Source organism: Pelecanus crispus, chromosome W (genome assembly GCF_030463565.1).
Source record: "Pelecanus crispus isolate bPelCri1 chromosome W, bPelCri1.pri, whole genome shotgun sequence".
NCBI classification, from domain to species: domain Eukaryota; kingdom Metazoa; phylum Chordata; class Aves; order Pelecaniformes; family Pelecanidae; genus Pelecanus; species Pelecanus crispus.
Window position 1 is genome coordinate 18,410,002 of NC_134675.1, and position 15,124 is coordinate 18,425,125.

At 37.2% G+C, this 15,124-nt stretch overlaps 1 protein-coding gene across 1 annotated transcript; it reads right to left on the minus strand.

Moving 5' to 3' along the window:
- Positions 1-560: 560 nt before the first annotated feature.
- Positions 561-14,835, minus strand: LOC142596524 (protein fem-1 homolog C-like). Its single transcript, XM_075725673.1, has 2 exons — positions 14,292-14,835; positions 561-1,870 (listed from the first exon to the last, which is right to left on the minus strand). The coding sequence occupies exons 1-2, from the start codon at positions 14,833-14,835 to the stop codon at positions 561-563; spliced, it is 1,854 nt and encodes a 617-aa protein (XP_075581788.1).
- Positions 14,836-15,124: the final 289 nt, after the last annotated feature.

The window sequence follows — 15,124 nt, forward strand, 5'->3', positions numbered from 1 at the left end:
ATCAAAATGAGCATTCAAGTTGAAATCAGCCAACTGCTGCATAGAAATATGTTCACACACAGTCACATTTATGTCAGTGCATAGAGAAGATAAAAAGCACTTATGGCAGTTGCAAATATTAACAAGTCTATACAACTCGCACAGTTTAACAAGTCCATAGAAAAAGAATACGGTAAGAGTAGAAATGCTCAAGCAAAACCAAAAGATAACCCTCCAACTGTATAAAATCCACACAACAGTTGTAGTAAAAAGACATTAGTGGAAAATATTCAACTCAGTCCTAAACACCCAACAGGCAAATAAGACCAGAATAGACAAGCCTTTGGCAAACAATTTTAAGAGTCTAAATATGGCACTACATTTCTAAATAATCCACAAAATATATTATATGGCATATTCAAATATTGATTAACCAACTCTGCAGATGCAATGCTAACAATGCTTTAGCAGATGAGAGCAAGAGAACAAACTAAGGGAATACTGGTATATCACAACAGTGCTCAAGAAAAACACTGTCACCAACTCATGCTTCAACAACAGCACTCTGGGACTGCACACTATTATCTATGGAGCAAAACAAATTTCTCTAGTTTTTCAGGGATGTGCCCTGCATAGCATATGTTATGATTCACTATAACACGAGCAGCAAGACACTGCAACGTAGTATGACTTATAGGCTGGATTAAGTTTTTTGCTATTTTCTTCTCATCCAACAAATCACTAGCAGTTTGTTTATGCGCGTTTGTGGCATCAAAGTGTGAGCCTGACTTGATAAGAAAATTCATGATGCCTGGATGGTTGTTCAGTGCAGCAATGTGTAAAGGACTGTTGTTATCAGAGTCTCTGACATTTATATTAGCACCACATTCCACCAGGATAGCAGTAACTTGTAGAGAGGGGAATTTACAAACTGGGTAGCGACCCACACATGTAGTATTCTTGTCAACAGCAAGGTGAAGTGGACTGAAGTTATTCTTCCCTCTAGGCTGAAGCTTAAGAAACTTGTAAATAGTCTGTTTCTTAAAATGCTCCTGTTCTGAGCTGCAAGGTACTTTTTCCAACAAGCAAATTAAATGCAAAATGATAGAAAGGGCTTTGTTCAGCTGTATTGGATCAGGAGGGCACTGGATTTGTTTCATGGCCCGCTCTATTTCAAGAACACTTTTGCACAGTATACCCATGAGATCATCAAATGTAACAGTAGTGCCTAGCAGGCCTTTTGCCCTGTCCTGCAGCATGAAGGAGAAGAGTTCAGCAAATGATAGTAAACTGCTGGCTGTCATAGGGCTCAGTGGATCTAGATTGCTCTGCTGCATGTCCAAAGCATATTTCCATAAGTTGATGCATCGCTTAAAGTTTCCAGAGTCTGCATAGACAGCACCTCTATATCTAATATAGTAGGATGTATCTGGGTGAGAAGGACCAAGAATGCGTTCTCTAATTAATAGTGCTTGCATTCTCATCTCATCAGGGTCTGCAACAAGATTTTCTAGCTCTTCTGAGCTGTTTACCTCTTTAGCATAATCATAGGCCATAATTAACATTTGTGGCACAGGTTTGTTCAGGATACTAGTCCTATCACTGTATCTCATTTCCATAGCTCGCTTCCAGTATTTCAAAGCACCAAGCAGATCTCTCTTTTTGTCCACAAACGTTGCTCCTAGAAGTTCCAGAGCATTTATACATTCTATCTTAGTGATCTGTTCATGTTGGGTCAGAAAGTCCACAATATTTGTGTGACCTGTCACACTGGCTGACAGAAGGGGAGTCATTCCATAGCCATCTTTTTCCATCTTAGCACAATACTTGAGAAGCATCTTCATGATCTCTAAACTTCCAGATTCTGCACAGTCATGTAATGCAGTGTTTCCTAGCAAAAGGAAAACAATTACATAAATCATAATCAAATTATAGTCCAAATATCACCACACTAATAGTTAAAAAAATAAAATCTGTTTTGACATCTACAGACTATGAAAGGCTTAAACGACAAGTTAAAACATTCAAGACCTGATTAAATCAGCCATCAAGCTACCATCAAGGCTACCAGGCAGTTATACAAATCAAAATGCTTGACATTATTACCCAAAAGAATTAGACATATTTTAAGGACACTTATGTCTCATTATTCAAAACTTAAACCAGAATTCTCTACTACATGAGCAATTTTGTATCTGCTTTCAAGTATAGAACAGAAACCTAAGGTTGCCATCTTAAGCGATTATATTTTCCCTTCCTCCCTTGTCAAATTTCCTTCCTGCCTGCCTATCTCCATCCACAATAAAAAAAAAAAAAAAAAAAAAAAAAAAAAAAAAAGATCTGTATAAAAATTAAAGCTGTGCTAACTCAACATTGGCCTTGCTGGGGCCTTGGAGACTGCCAGAATATTCTGAGGGACCTGCTTATTTTGTCAAGCCTATGTATACACACAGAAAAACTATTCTTAGTACTTTATTAGGTCTTTATCTTGAAGTCCCACATTAACCCCTCTGCTCAGGATTCCCAAAATCCAAAACACCACCCCCCAAAACAAACAAACAATGCCTTCAACACACAACATACAGCCATTTGTCTTAAGTCTTGTCATTTACATTAAGATTATTTCTCATTAAGAGAACGTGCAATGTCATGATAAAGGCATTCAGGTGGCACTCACACTATGTGGTAAAATCTCCAGCAAGCACTAGTGCCACCTGACTGGAAAACATATTTGCAGCAAATTAAAAAGAAATATTTAACTGTGTTGTCCAATCTTTTAACTACTATGCTTCAAGTAGAAGAAAGTTTTGCTTAAGATCATATATGGAGTATTTCACTAGGGGAGACAAGATAGATGACCAATAACTCCCCCCCTCCACACAAGAGGCTTTATTATGTTGGGGGGGTTGATTGCTTTTAAAACTACACAATTTAAACCTAGCTTCTTTTTCATATATACTACAGATTCAGGCATACCAACTTTTTAGCCTCCCACTACATTAACATGACAATAATTAACAGCACACCCATGTAAGAATTCCAGCCCCCCAATTAAAATGTCTTATACCACTAGCCTTGCAAATTCTGGTTTACTTGCCATCAGATCATCAGTATCTGTTACACTATCAATCAGCAAGTTTCCACATTCTCAGGTGAGACCTCCTTTTCCAAGGATTCTGTACATTCATAGTCATCTGATTTGGCTTTTAAAAAGTTCAGAGAGAAAGTTTTAGGAAACTTCCTCATTTGCATTTTTGGTAGGCTTTTTTCTATGCCAACAAGACACTGATTTGCAGCAGGCTTTACTGTTGTATTTCTAGATCTATAACAGAACTGAAGTTGGTAGGGAAACAAAGCAGTAGTCTCGAAATCTTCAGCTGATGTTTGGGAAAAGTGCATTTTTGTAGGTATACAGCCTCCTGATCTCAACAGCTTAGATTTACCTTCATACATTTTCTTAATGTACCCCCCCCCCCCGCCCCCCGGCTCTGATGTCTAGAATGTGTAGTTCACTCTAATATAAAGAGTGTTTAGCCAGTAAAACTCAAATCAGTCCCTAAAGCATACCTCAGATTTGTCTTAAAAGCTGAACACTGCATTGAAATAAACTGAAAACAAGATGGAGGTAAAGCCTTTCCATTAACAAATTCTTTCTGCCCAGAATGTATTGTTCGTGCTGTCTTAAATAGGTTAAATTCAAATGCAAAAATATTTGCAGCTGGTACATGTATATATCTATCTACAAGAAAAAACACTCATATTTGTTAAATACATTTTGGAAATAGAAAATTTTGTTCCTTGTTCTCATTTCAATTATAAGTATCTGAATTAAGTTTATGTAAATAATCTTGGTATCTTCTAGCTTTTGACTTCACAGCATTCTTATTTCCTTTTTAATGAGAAACTTGGTAAGGGAATAATGAAGTCAAAGTTTGAAGAAAAAAGAAGCAAAAGTCAGAAATATCTGTTGAAACCATGATGACTGTCCTCTAAATTCAATACCTACTCGTCACCAGCAGAACCACATGCTTTAGATCCACAATGCAAACCTCTATCCTATATTTTGAGTTAGATTATCAAGTAGTAGCTTGCTTTTATCTTCTGTAGATATACCACTAGGATGAGAACAAGCAGATCCAAGAGTTTTGCGAGTTTTAGTATACAACAGGATGATGTAGAAACTCAAGATCTGTTTAGATGAAAGTGTTCTAATGATCACAAAACATTTTGCCTCTGTTCCCCTGCTGGTATTCCAACCATCCCCTCCTCACTTTCTCTTCTAATCTTTCGCTTCCTGAAACTTTACATGTAAATTAATCTGCTGCTTCTTCCTCAAACTTGCTTGTGGACCATCAGAGGAAAAATTGACAGCACACTTCAAGACTTGCTTATCACTCTCAATTCCAGTAACCAGAAAGACAGTGGTAAGGAAGAACAGTAGTTATTCAAGACAGAGTCTCAATCCAAGAACACTGGATAGTAAGAATTTATCTATCACACTAATCAAATTCATACCAAAGGTGTGCAAAAAGCTATTTTCAAAAGATTATGACTAAAGGTTAACAGGTCTTTACAATTATAGTAGAACAGGAGCTGTGATCACATTTTGCCCCCTCAAACAATTTAAGTGCAAGTTCCAAACATTAAAAAAACCCACAAAAACCAAAACCAAAAACCAACCCACAAAACATTAGATTGTTTATTAACATACAGTGAGCTTAACTTGCTAAATGTTCTTTTCTCAATACATTTCTGAATAGTAGCCAACTATTTTACTATCACTTACAAAAAAAGTAAGCCGAGTAAGACACCCCACACAAAGTGGCACCCAAAATTATCTGTTAGATCAAGACTCATAAAACTAAAACCAGGTCTTAATAGGAAGTGATTTTCAGTCTCAAATACCCTAGGCAATCTTTGTCACTAATGGAGCATTAAATCAGCGACAGGAGCTTCACGTATAAACTGGTCTGGTTACACTACAGTTTCTACCGAGACCAACAAAACTTCCAATCAGAGAAACGGATATTTTTCCAAATTTAGGTGGATTAGAAGTTTGGTTTGTCAAGTGTAGTTTATTATGGTTAATATTCCTTCTTTCTTTATTATGGAAAACTGTTCATATCTCCAGATTGACAAGCATGAGACCTTTAAATTCCTAAGATGGAAAAAGATCAAAAGCAGACAAATACACAAAGCCAGCTTGCCAATACAAAGACACATTATAAAAGTCATCTTGCTGTGCTGGAGAAAGTCTAGTTAAAACTTAACTATAGCTGTCAAAACAGTAGTAAATACTGACTGGCTCCTTGGGCCATCTGCACTTCTGGAACACTCAGTGATGAAGCCAAAACGAGGTCCCACTGGGCATAGGCTGAGCCACCAGTTAATGTAGCCAGTTTAGGGTGTGTTCAAGTCCATACTACCTCACTCACAGCAGAGCTCTGAAACACTAGAAAGGTCTTTTGGAGGGTGCCAATTCCAATGCCAATCTAGACATGGCCTAGAATGAAAAAAATTCAGAACTGCAAGTGTTTGCACCAATGTATGTCAGAATCTTGTGTTAACTGGGCAAATTTAACTTAAATGTTAAAGTTTCAAAATATTAGCATACATAGTTTAAGTTATATTTGAGGTGTTAGTTGATTTAAAAAATAAAAAACCCTCTCAAAAATGTTTTATTACAGACCATACTGTACTTGTTAAAATACTAGAGTCATCCTTAGGTCTCAACTATTTCATCTTTACATGTTATCATTCACAACCCTCTATTTTCTACCTTCAAGTCAATATCTTGAAAATATTAAAAAAAGTCATAACATAAAAGCATATTAAAAGACAAACAAATCAAAATGCACTAGTAACACCAAAATTCTTACAATTGCTTCACAACTACTGATATACATCTCGCTAGCTTTGACAGTAGGATCAATGGCAGATATTCATATTACACACTGTAGATCTATCACCACATAATGTTGCCCTTTACACTCTTTTATCAGTTGCTAGAGATATATGCTTTGACACACTGATAGTGCAAAAATTGACACAAATTAAGCTTAACCACTGTCTACATAAATTCAGGTACAAACCAACAGTTTATATGTCATTAATTTACAATGCAGCTATGCAAAACATGGAAATATTCCTAAACCACCAAGGATTTTCAATACTCTCTACACCTGGATCTCCTTCATTAAGATATTTACTTTTTTGTTAGTATTATAATTATTTACTCAGTGGTTACTAACAGCATATCAGAAGTAGGGGAATTTTTTAGCTACTTATATTGTAGTAGGCCTTGGAGACCATAATTATTTCAAGCAATGCACAAGCTAATAAAGGAAAGCAATCGCCATTAATTTTTAGTGGCTGCACCTCGCTTCAGTTTGACTGGATGGAACAGCAGCAGGAAAGAAATATTATAAGAATACAAGCTTCCATAAACTAAAAGTGGACATGGGCAGATAAATAGATATAGAGCTGCCAACTTAAAACAAACAAAAAACACCCCACCACCCAACAAAACATGCACACACAAAAAACCCAACCGTAAGATATAACAAGAATTCCAGCCATCTACCTAGCAATTATCAAGTGTTAAATTTAAGAGGACACAACAGTTAGCCTTGATATCTAACTCAAGGTTTATGTCCCACATGTTACCCATAAATTCAACTGTTCAAATATAAGGATGGCAAATCAGCTATTATCCACTTCAAAAATACTATATTGTCTATAGTGACAGGAATAAACAGTGCCTGAACACTATCTATGCAATTCTGCAGTTAAGTCAATCCAATTTTTGTAACAAATTATTTCTTTAGTAAGAAATTAAAATCAACATTATATCTACTGCTATATTACAGAGGAAATAGGCTGAAAAGAAACAAATGTCCTTTGAAAGTCATTCTCATTGATAAACAGCTAAGATAAACATACACAGATGTTGGTCATTTTTTAAGCATTCTTTAAGTTAAGGATGATTATTTCAAAACAGACTTCGTTAAATTTTCTTAATCCATTTCTAATTCTTAAGTGATCTGCTGCAATTTGATCACATGTAGAAACTAGCTAATATTACAACAGCATGAGAAACTTCTCATTCTTTCACAAGAACAAAATTGGACTGGAAATATTATGCTAATCATAGCACTTCTCTGCTAGAGAAGTAGGTACTGTTATATTGCAGTATATTGCATTGTTAATACTGTTCTCTATCTATATAAAATTCTACTATTCATACTACCTAATTTGTTCTCTAATTAAAAACAAGAACAAAATGGAATAATCCAAATCTCAAAGACACAATAGGGGAAAAAAAAAAATGTTAAACTGATGTCATAGTTTCATGTTTCATTCTTTCGTTACAGTCCTACTTTAACAGAAGTACTATGAACATTACAAAAATGCTTCACATATCACCGAACTAATTTCCTAACTATCCAGTCTTACATAAAGAAAAAAAAAACAAACAAACAAAAAAAAGGAGGAGATTCAAATTTATAATGAGGTTGTGTATTCCTATGTCAGGAGCAAATTATTCTCAAAATAGGCTGGAAGCTTGTGACATGCAGAAGAAAAAGTGAAGCAGTGACACAAAGTGATTTGGCTTGATTTGCAATCTATATTAACTACATCTACTCCCTAAAATTTGCAAAATGCTTAATCAAAGTTTTGCTCTCCAGAAATTTTTAAACTTAAGTTTAAAAAAAAATTTCATTTTTGAAATATGATATGTACACACCATACTGGCTATCAGAGCTTGTGTACTTTAACTTCTTAATTGCAGAAAGGAAGGGAATGAACCTCCATTATTAGAGCAGGTCTGATGGAGAAGGGATAAGGCATAATGCAAAGTATCAAAACATGCATTGCAATTTCTCAAAGTGCAAGATCCAAGTATTCCATTTTGAGTCAGACTAGAGGTGTAACCACCTTTAAAACGGTTTGCATGCAAAATATCTCTGTTGTGGAAATTAAATGAATTTTTGTCCTGGTTTTGGCTGGGATAGAGTTAATTTTCTTCCTAGTAGCTGGCATAGTGCTGTGTTTTGGATTTAGTAGGAGAAGAATGCTGATAACACACTGATGTTTTTAGTTGTTGCTAATTACTGCTTATGCTAGTCAAGGACTTTTTCAGCTTCCCATGCTCTGCCAGGTGCACAGGAAACTGGGAGGGGGCACAGCCAGAATAGTTGATCCAAACTGACCAAAAGGCTATTCCATACCATATGACATCATGCTCAGTATAGAAACTGGGGGGTTTGGCTGGGGAGCAGCAATTGCTGCTCAGGAACTGTCTGGGTATCAGTCAGCGGGTGGTGAGCAATTGCATTATGCATCACTTGCTTTGTATATTATCATTATCATATTATTATCATTACTATTTTACTTTATTTCAATTATTAAACTGTTCTTATCTCAACCCAGGAGTGTTTCTCACTCTTACTCCTCCGATTCTCTCCCCCATCCCATCAGGGTAGGGGGAGTGAGCGAGCGGCTGCGTGGTGCTTAGTTGCTGGCTGGGACTAAACCACGACAATTTTAAATAGAAAATCCAGTTCCAACAAACACAGCCCCAGGTAGATCATCAAGAAAGCCCAAATCCATAATTTTGAGGCCCAGCAAAAGACTCCTATCACTTGAATTACAAGAGCAAGCATCTCCCCCACACCCACACACCACACAAACATTGAGTAGCCAAAAGACAACTGCACGGAAACACATCCAACAAAACACTGATCAATACCCCAGAAGTCTATTAACACTGTAAGGGAGCACTATCTTTTAACTACAGATCATTGGCAGGCTTCACAATGGAGCAGAATAGAAAACTGCATGCAGCCAAAATGCAGAATGATCCTCCTGATCCAAGCACATGGGTAAGTGGTCTGTACCTCATTCAGAGTTTAGCTCTAGGGTTCTTCCTCATGAAAAAAACCTCAGATTTCTGCTACTACAGTATTATCCATACTATTCCCTATTTTAAGAGCAAAATAAAAAAAGCTTGGGTTTTTTTTCTAATTTTAAAAAAGCAAACTAATTTGCCGTTCGAGACCTCTGTTTCATACCAGTGAAATACATGAAGCCCTGTTAGTTTTAACCTGCAGCTTCTCAAACCAGGAGTAATGTACTGGAAAAGCTTCTGAATTAGGAAGACAATGCCAAATTAACTCACATTGGAAGCATTGCTTTAGCTACTTTCTGCTTTTTCTAAACAAGTCTTGAAATCTACAGGTATCTTTGCTCTTTTCCACAATTCTAAAAGAAAAAAAGAAGAGCTTTCTTATCCTGTTTATCACATTTCCACCCCCCCCCACTTGCACTGTTCATGTGACAAAGTGTCATGGTTTAACCCCAGCCAGCAACTAAGCACCACACAGCCACTTGCTCACTCCCCCACCCCCAGTGGGATGGGGGAGAGAATCAGAGGAGTAAGCGTGAGAAACACTCCTGGGTTGAGATAAGAACAGTTTAATAATTTAAATAAAGTAAAATAGTAATGATAATAACAATATAATAATAACAGTAATAATAATATACAAAGCAAATTATGCACAATGCAATTGCTCACCACCTGCCAACCAATACCCAGCCGGTTCCCGAGCAGCAATTGCTGCTCCCCGGCCAACCCCCCCCAGTTTATATACTGAGCATGACGTCATATGGTATGGAATAGCCCTTTGGTCAGTTTGGGTCAGCTGTCCTGGCTGTGCCCCCTCCCAATTTCTTGTGCACCTGTGTGGAATAATTGCCGGAGGTGACTTAGAAATTAAACTTCTATTCACATTTTTAGGAAAGGCACAGCATTGAAGAAGCTTCCAGGGTGGAGTACAGCTGGCATGCAAGGAATCCATTCCACGGAAAGTTCCCTAGGCCTGCAACCTTAGATGTCGGCAACACCAGGGGAACTTGGTGTACTGGCTCTAAGAGGAACTGTCTGGAGGGTGGAGTGGTGTGAAGACACCATGGCCAAACTCTGATGATATGGGAACTCGAAGGTACCACAGAACCGATAAGCTGCATATTTGTTACCCTGGGCCAACAGTCTGTCATGATTTTGACAAAATGCTGTCCTTTTGGTAAGCTTTGCTCATTATAATATCATTATAATACCAAGACACACCTCCATCCCAAAAGCTACCCGCCTCTAAGGTGCGACCACCTCTCACTGAGCTTACGCTTTGAATTTTCCTAGCCTATACCTTTAAAAACAAAGCAAGAAAACTTTATACCAATCATAACAAAGGTATGTATGACTAGAATCACTCAAGCTCCACCTGAAAGGTAAAAAAAAAAATACTCTGAAATAACTTGAGAGAGAGAATGTTAGGGAAGATACAATCGCGTACCACTCTGACCTCTGGGACCAGTCGACGGGCCGAGCCTCTCTTCCCCCCCCCCCCATCGGGACACCTTTGGGTAAGATTCAAACACTTGGTTATACCAAGTGCCTCCCCGGGAAACTTAGAAACCTCTATATAGAGTCGCTTTTTATCTTTTAATGCATTTGTAGCCAGGCTGTGTTACTCATACTTTTGGTATTTGCACGTGCTTTGCAGACAGTGAATTTATCACCAGTAATCCAAAGGAACCTGTGTATCTGTTGCTCTAAAACTACACTATTCATTCATCTAGCCATGATAGCTCTCATTGAACGCAACCAGACGCTTTAAGTGTGGCCGTAGTAGTTCATGGAACACGACTAGACAGAAGGTGCCTCCTGTTATTTGTGCATCCGTAATTGTGATAGTTCAGTACACTGAACACAAGCGGACTTATAACAACGAATTGGGCATCTGCCAAATTACTTTAACCTCTTAATGCAACAACCTGGCAGAGCATGGGAAGCTGAAGAGTCCTTGAGTAGCATAAGCAGTACTTAGCAACAACTAAAACATTAGTGTATCAACATTCTTCTCACCCTAAATCCAAAACACAGCACTATGCCAGCTACTAGGAAGAAAATTAACTCTATCCCAGCCGAAACCAGGACAGCATCCACCCCTTATTCTATGCCATCTACATCATGCACAGGTCCTACCCCTTTCTAATATGTTCTAATTAATCACCACCACTTTCCCTATATTGATATATACACACAGATATCATTCCCTTCGTCTGTGGCCCATCCCTCTAAAATGTCCATTGAGTTCATTTAGTCCATGACTTTGGGTTCCATCTGTCATCACAGTCTTTCAGAGCAGGAGAGATGGCCCATAGATAAAGGGAATGATATCTGTGTGTATATTAAGAAAATCCTTTGTTTCCATTTCTGTGGCTCATATGTTCTTCATAAAAGTTCAGGGAAACTGTAAAAGTCAGATCTGGAAAACAGTTGCAAGAACAAAGACAAATAAATGCTCATATATTAAATTCAAAACTATTGACCATCTTTTGCAGTATAGCACTTGTCTAACCCCAAACATCTTATTACCTCCTTCTTCACCATCATCTCCTGTTAGATGGTGCTAGACCTATGCTTTACCTCAGCATAGTATCCTACCTGAATCAGACTCAGAAATCATATCCTAGCTGTGCTTTTGCACTTCCACAACTCTCCTTCCAAAACATCTGCATTCTGAATTTTAATAGTCCAAAACAGTTGCTGGATTATGTCTGTATTTTAGAAGCAGGACTTAATTGCATGTTTTTAAACTACTCTTTTATATCCCTGCCTCAGTTGTCATCCTGGCTTTTAGATCTCTGATCTTACCTATTTTGTCATCTCCAAGTATTTGGATTTTTCCCTGGAACTGTCAACACCTGGAAACATATTTTCACACTTTTCCCAGCTCTAGAATTCTCCCCATTTTTAAAATGTGAATAAAGTCCTATCTTACAATAAGAAAATCTATTGGAAAAGCCTAAGGGATAGCTCAAGTAATTTTACCCTCTCACTCTTTCCCTGGTTTCAAGAATATCTGGAAGAGAACCTCTAGTAATCTCCCATAACAGCATTTTTCTAAACATAGTAAAATTACATTTGTTTTGTTCTTATAAAAGTTTTATATTTTAAAATGCAGCAAAACTGACAGTAGCTAAAGCTTTTGCATCTTTCACAGAGCAGTAGGCTTCTCCATGAATGGCCCAGAAAGGGGTCTAGTTTATATACAAGGAGAGCAACAACTTTAACTACTCAAGCAGAGCACTCTAAATTCTCTTCATCTCCCTACCACAAGCACCCCTACTCTGTCAAGAGAGTTGTTAGACAACAGGGAGGAGTAGAAACTGAAAGTAATAGACAGAGACTTTGAGGTGGAATATGACAATGTAGAATGAATCCTATTGGAAACATTCATTTTGAAATTAATAGCTAGTGAGCATTCTTGCAAAACAAAGTTCAGAAGGTTAGTTGTTGAGCCCTGACCATCGCAACACCCATACTGTTGTCATATTTAAGGCTACCAGTTTTCCTCAGTTCTGCCTTTCCACAGCTGACTTTCAGGGTTTATAGTACTTTCTCTCTTCCTTTAGTTTGTCACTGCTTATTTAATAACTTCAGACACCAGACTGCTTCATGACACCAAAAAAGTATGCTCATGTCATATCAGAGAGGAGCATTTGTTTCCAAACACAAAAAGACAGTCCATACTCGACCAAAAGATATATGTATACATACACATTTGTACACTGCAGTCCAAAAGATAAAATGAATTTTTATGAGCTAAAACATATCCAATCCAACATTTTTATTATTAAAAAAATAGGGATCAGTTAATACCTTAGGAAGTTTTGCTCATGTGCCTAAGTTGCAAGTCACACAAACCAAAGGAAGCAGAGAGAGGAAGGAATTAGGATAATAAAAAAAACCCTGAAAGCAGTGAGAAAGTCCTCAGGAGTGCACAGCTGCCATTCAGTCATTTAAACAATAAAAATAAAATTAATGCACTAGTAAAGTGAATAATAAGGATGAGTAAATTAAAGCCTACTCCGCTGACACAAAAATGAAGAATAAGAGATCCACAAATTTTTTTTTCCTGTTACATCAGATATTTAGCAGCTCTGCTCTGTTCATACCTACCATATAAAGGGATGACTTATAAAATATACCTTATTTTTAGTTTAAATTTAGCTTGTTATTCCAAGAACACAGTCTAGAAACATGACATTTTTATCCTATCACAAGTCCATGACTTGTAGGCAACCTTAAATCCTTACAAAGAAAGATTTAGAGGTGGGCAGAACAAAATAAGACAAATTTTTAGTTTAGCTTTCTTTATATTAAACCCACATAACTCCATGACTTGCAGGAAAAAAAGGCACATTTAACTGAACAGCTTTTTCAAAGAGATTACTCTCATATTTGGCATTTAACAATATTGTGCAGTAAGCTAGGCACTACAGGTTTTTCTGTCAAAATATACTTGAAGTATACTGTTAAAATTTTAATTAGCCAGAAAAGGGCAACTGAAGTATTATGCTACAGAAAGATTTATTATTAATAAACATATGTAACAAAATAAGCTGCTGACACACAGTCCTGACTCAATGAGCCAAGAAGTTAACCATAACCTACAATAATCAATATGCTTTTTTAGGCCAATATCATATTCACATACAAGTTTGAGATGTAACAAAAGCCAACAATTAGAATAAGAGGTCCACATAATTATGATCACAGGAAAAAGGACATAAGTCTTCACTTTGAACAATGTGTCAGGATAACTGTAAACCGAGGCAAACAGATGTTCTTCATGATTTGTGCACCACTGGAGGTCTTTCTGTTGTGATCACAGTCACATGAAGCTTCATTTCCTTAATTCTAAAATACATTTTTGTTTACTAACATTGGAAAAAAGGTCCAAAAGGATTCAAGAATTTGAGGGAGAGGAGGAGTAAAGAGCAAAGTGATTATTCATTTCCAGTGTAGAAAAGAATTCTTCTCCTTTATGCATCTTTCCCTATTCTAGTCTTAGTGGCACAGGCGAATTTTATGTACAGCATATTTGGTTTGTTAAGAAACAGTATGAAAAACATCCTAAGTTTTACACAATATACATTCGTGTATTTATTACTACACAAACCTGCTATAAATAGTTCTCAGCAAAAGTCGATTAGCTTTTTGCACATGCATAAATGCAGTCTTTAGATTAAAATGTATCAATTTAGAATTACATTTTATAGCCAGTATTAAACGAGTATGCTGAAAAAAATTCGTAAAAACATTGCTAAACACACTTCATCTCTTACTGGAAAAGACATTCACATTATGAGACTAGAGTAATATTTTTGGATGTCAGTCTCCTAAAGAACACATGAGTAACTTCACCGCATTTACTACAAGGAAAATGAAACTATGAACTTACCTTTAACACTTTTTCTGTTAACATCAGCTCCTTTTTCAAGTAAATACTGAGCAATTTCTTTGTGGCCTTTGTAACATGAGATCATCAAGCATGTATGCCCGTGACGGTTTGATACTTCCAAGTCTGCTTTGTGCTCCACAAGATATTTTACTATTTCCAGGTGACCATCAAAACAGGCAGCTCTAAGCGGAGTTGAATTTGTTAGAGTTGTGTTGTTGACAGATGCACCATGATCTAACAGACACTGAACCACCTTCAAGTGGCCAGCAGCTGATGCTGCCCATAATGGCGGAGCTCCCTCAATAGTCTCACCATCAAAATTAACCGAACCACCAATTTCTATAGAAGCAGAGCAATAGTCCAACAAGTATTCCACCATGTCAACGTGCCCATAACGGGCTGCCATCAAAAGTGGTGTGGCACCATTGGTTTTTTCTGACATTAGTAAGGCCACCTCTTCTCTGGTTTTGCTTGCCAGTAACTTGGAAAGGAGCCGCAGCTTGCCATCACGAGCTGCATTGAACACTGCTGTCTTTAGATCCATTTAGTCTGTACCTCTATTTCTTGAGGGATACACACCTGCCTTTTTCAGTCACAAACAAAAGCTTATTTAGAAACACACAGCCCAAACAGAGCATCCCCAACTTTTTCTCAGATCAGGCAGATGGGACAACATGGAGACTCTGAACGAGGTCCTGACAAAGCACAGGCTGCACTTGATAACTCTGCAAAAGAAAAGAATTCTGGATGTTTTTACCTTCTACTTCTCAAATAAGTATACACAATTACATTTTTCTACAACTATACTCAAACAAACCACTGGTTGTGGTGCA

Coding starts and splice junctions, on each gene's coding strand:
- LOC142596524 (XM_075725673.1), bottom strand. CDS start 14,835: ATGGATCTAAAGACAGCAGTGTTCAATGCAGCTCGTGATGGCAAGCTG. Junction 1,871..14,291: donor TAACAGAAAAAGTGTTAAAG/GTAAGTTCATAG, acceptor TCCTTTTGCTAG/GAAACACTGCATTACATGAC.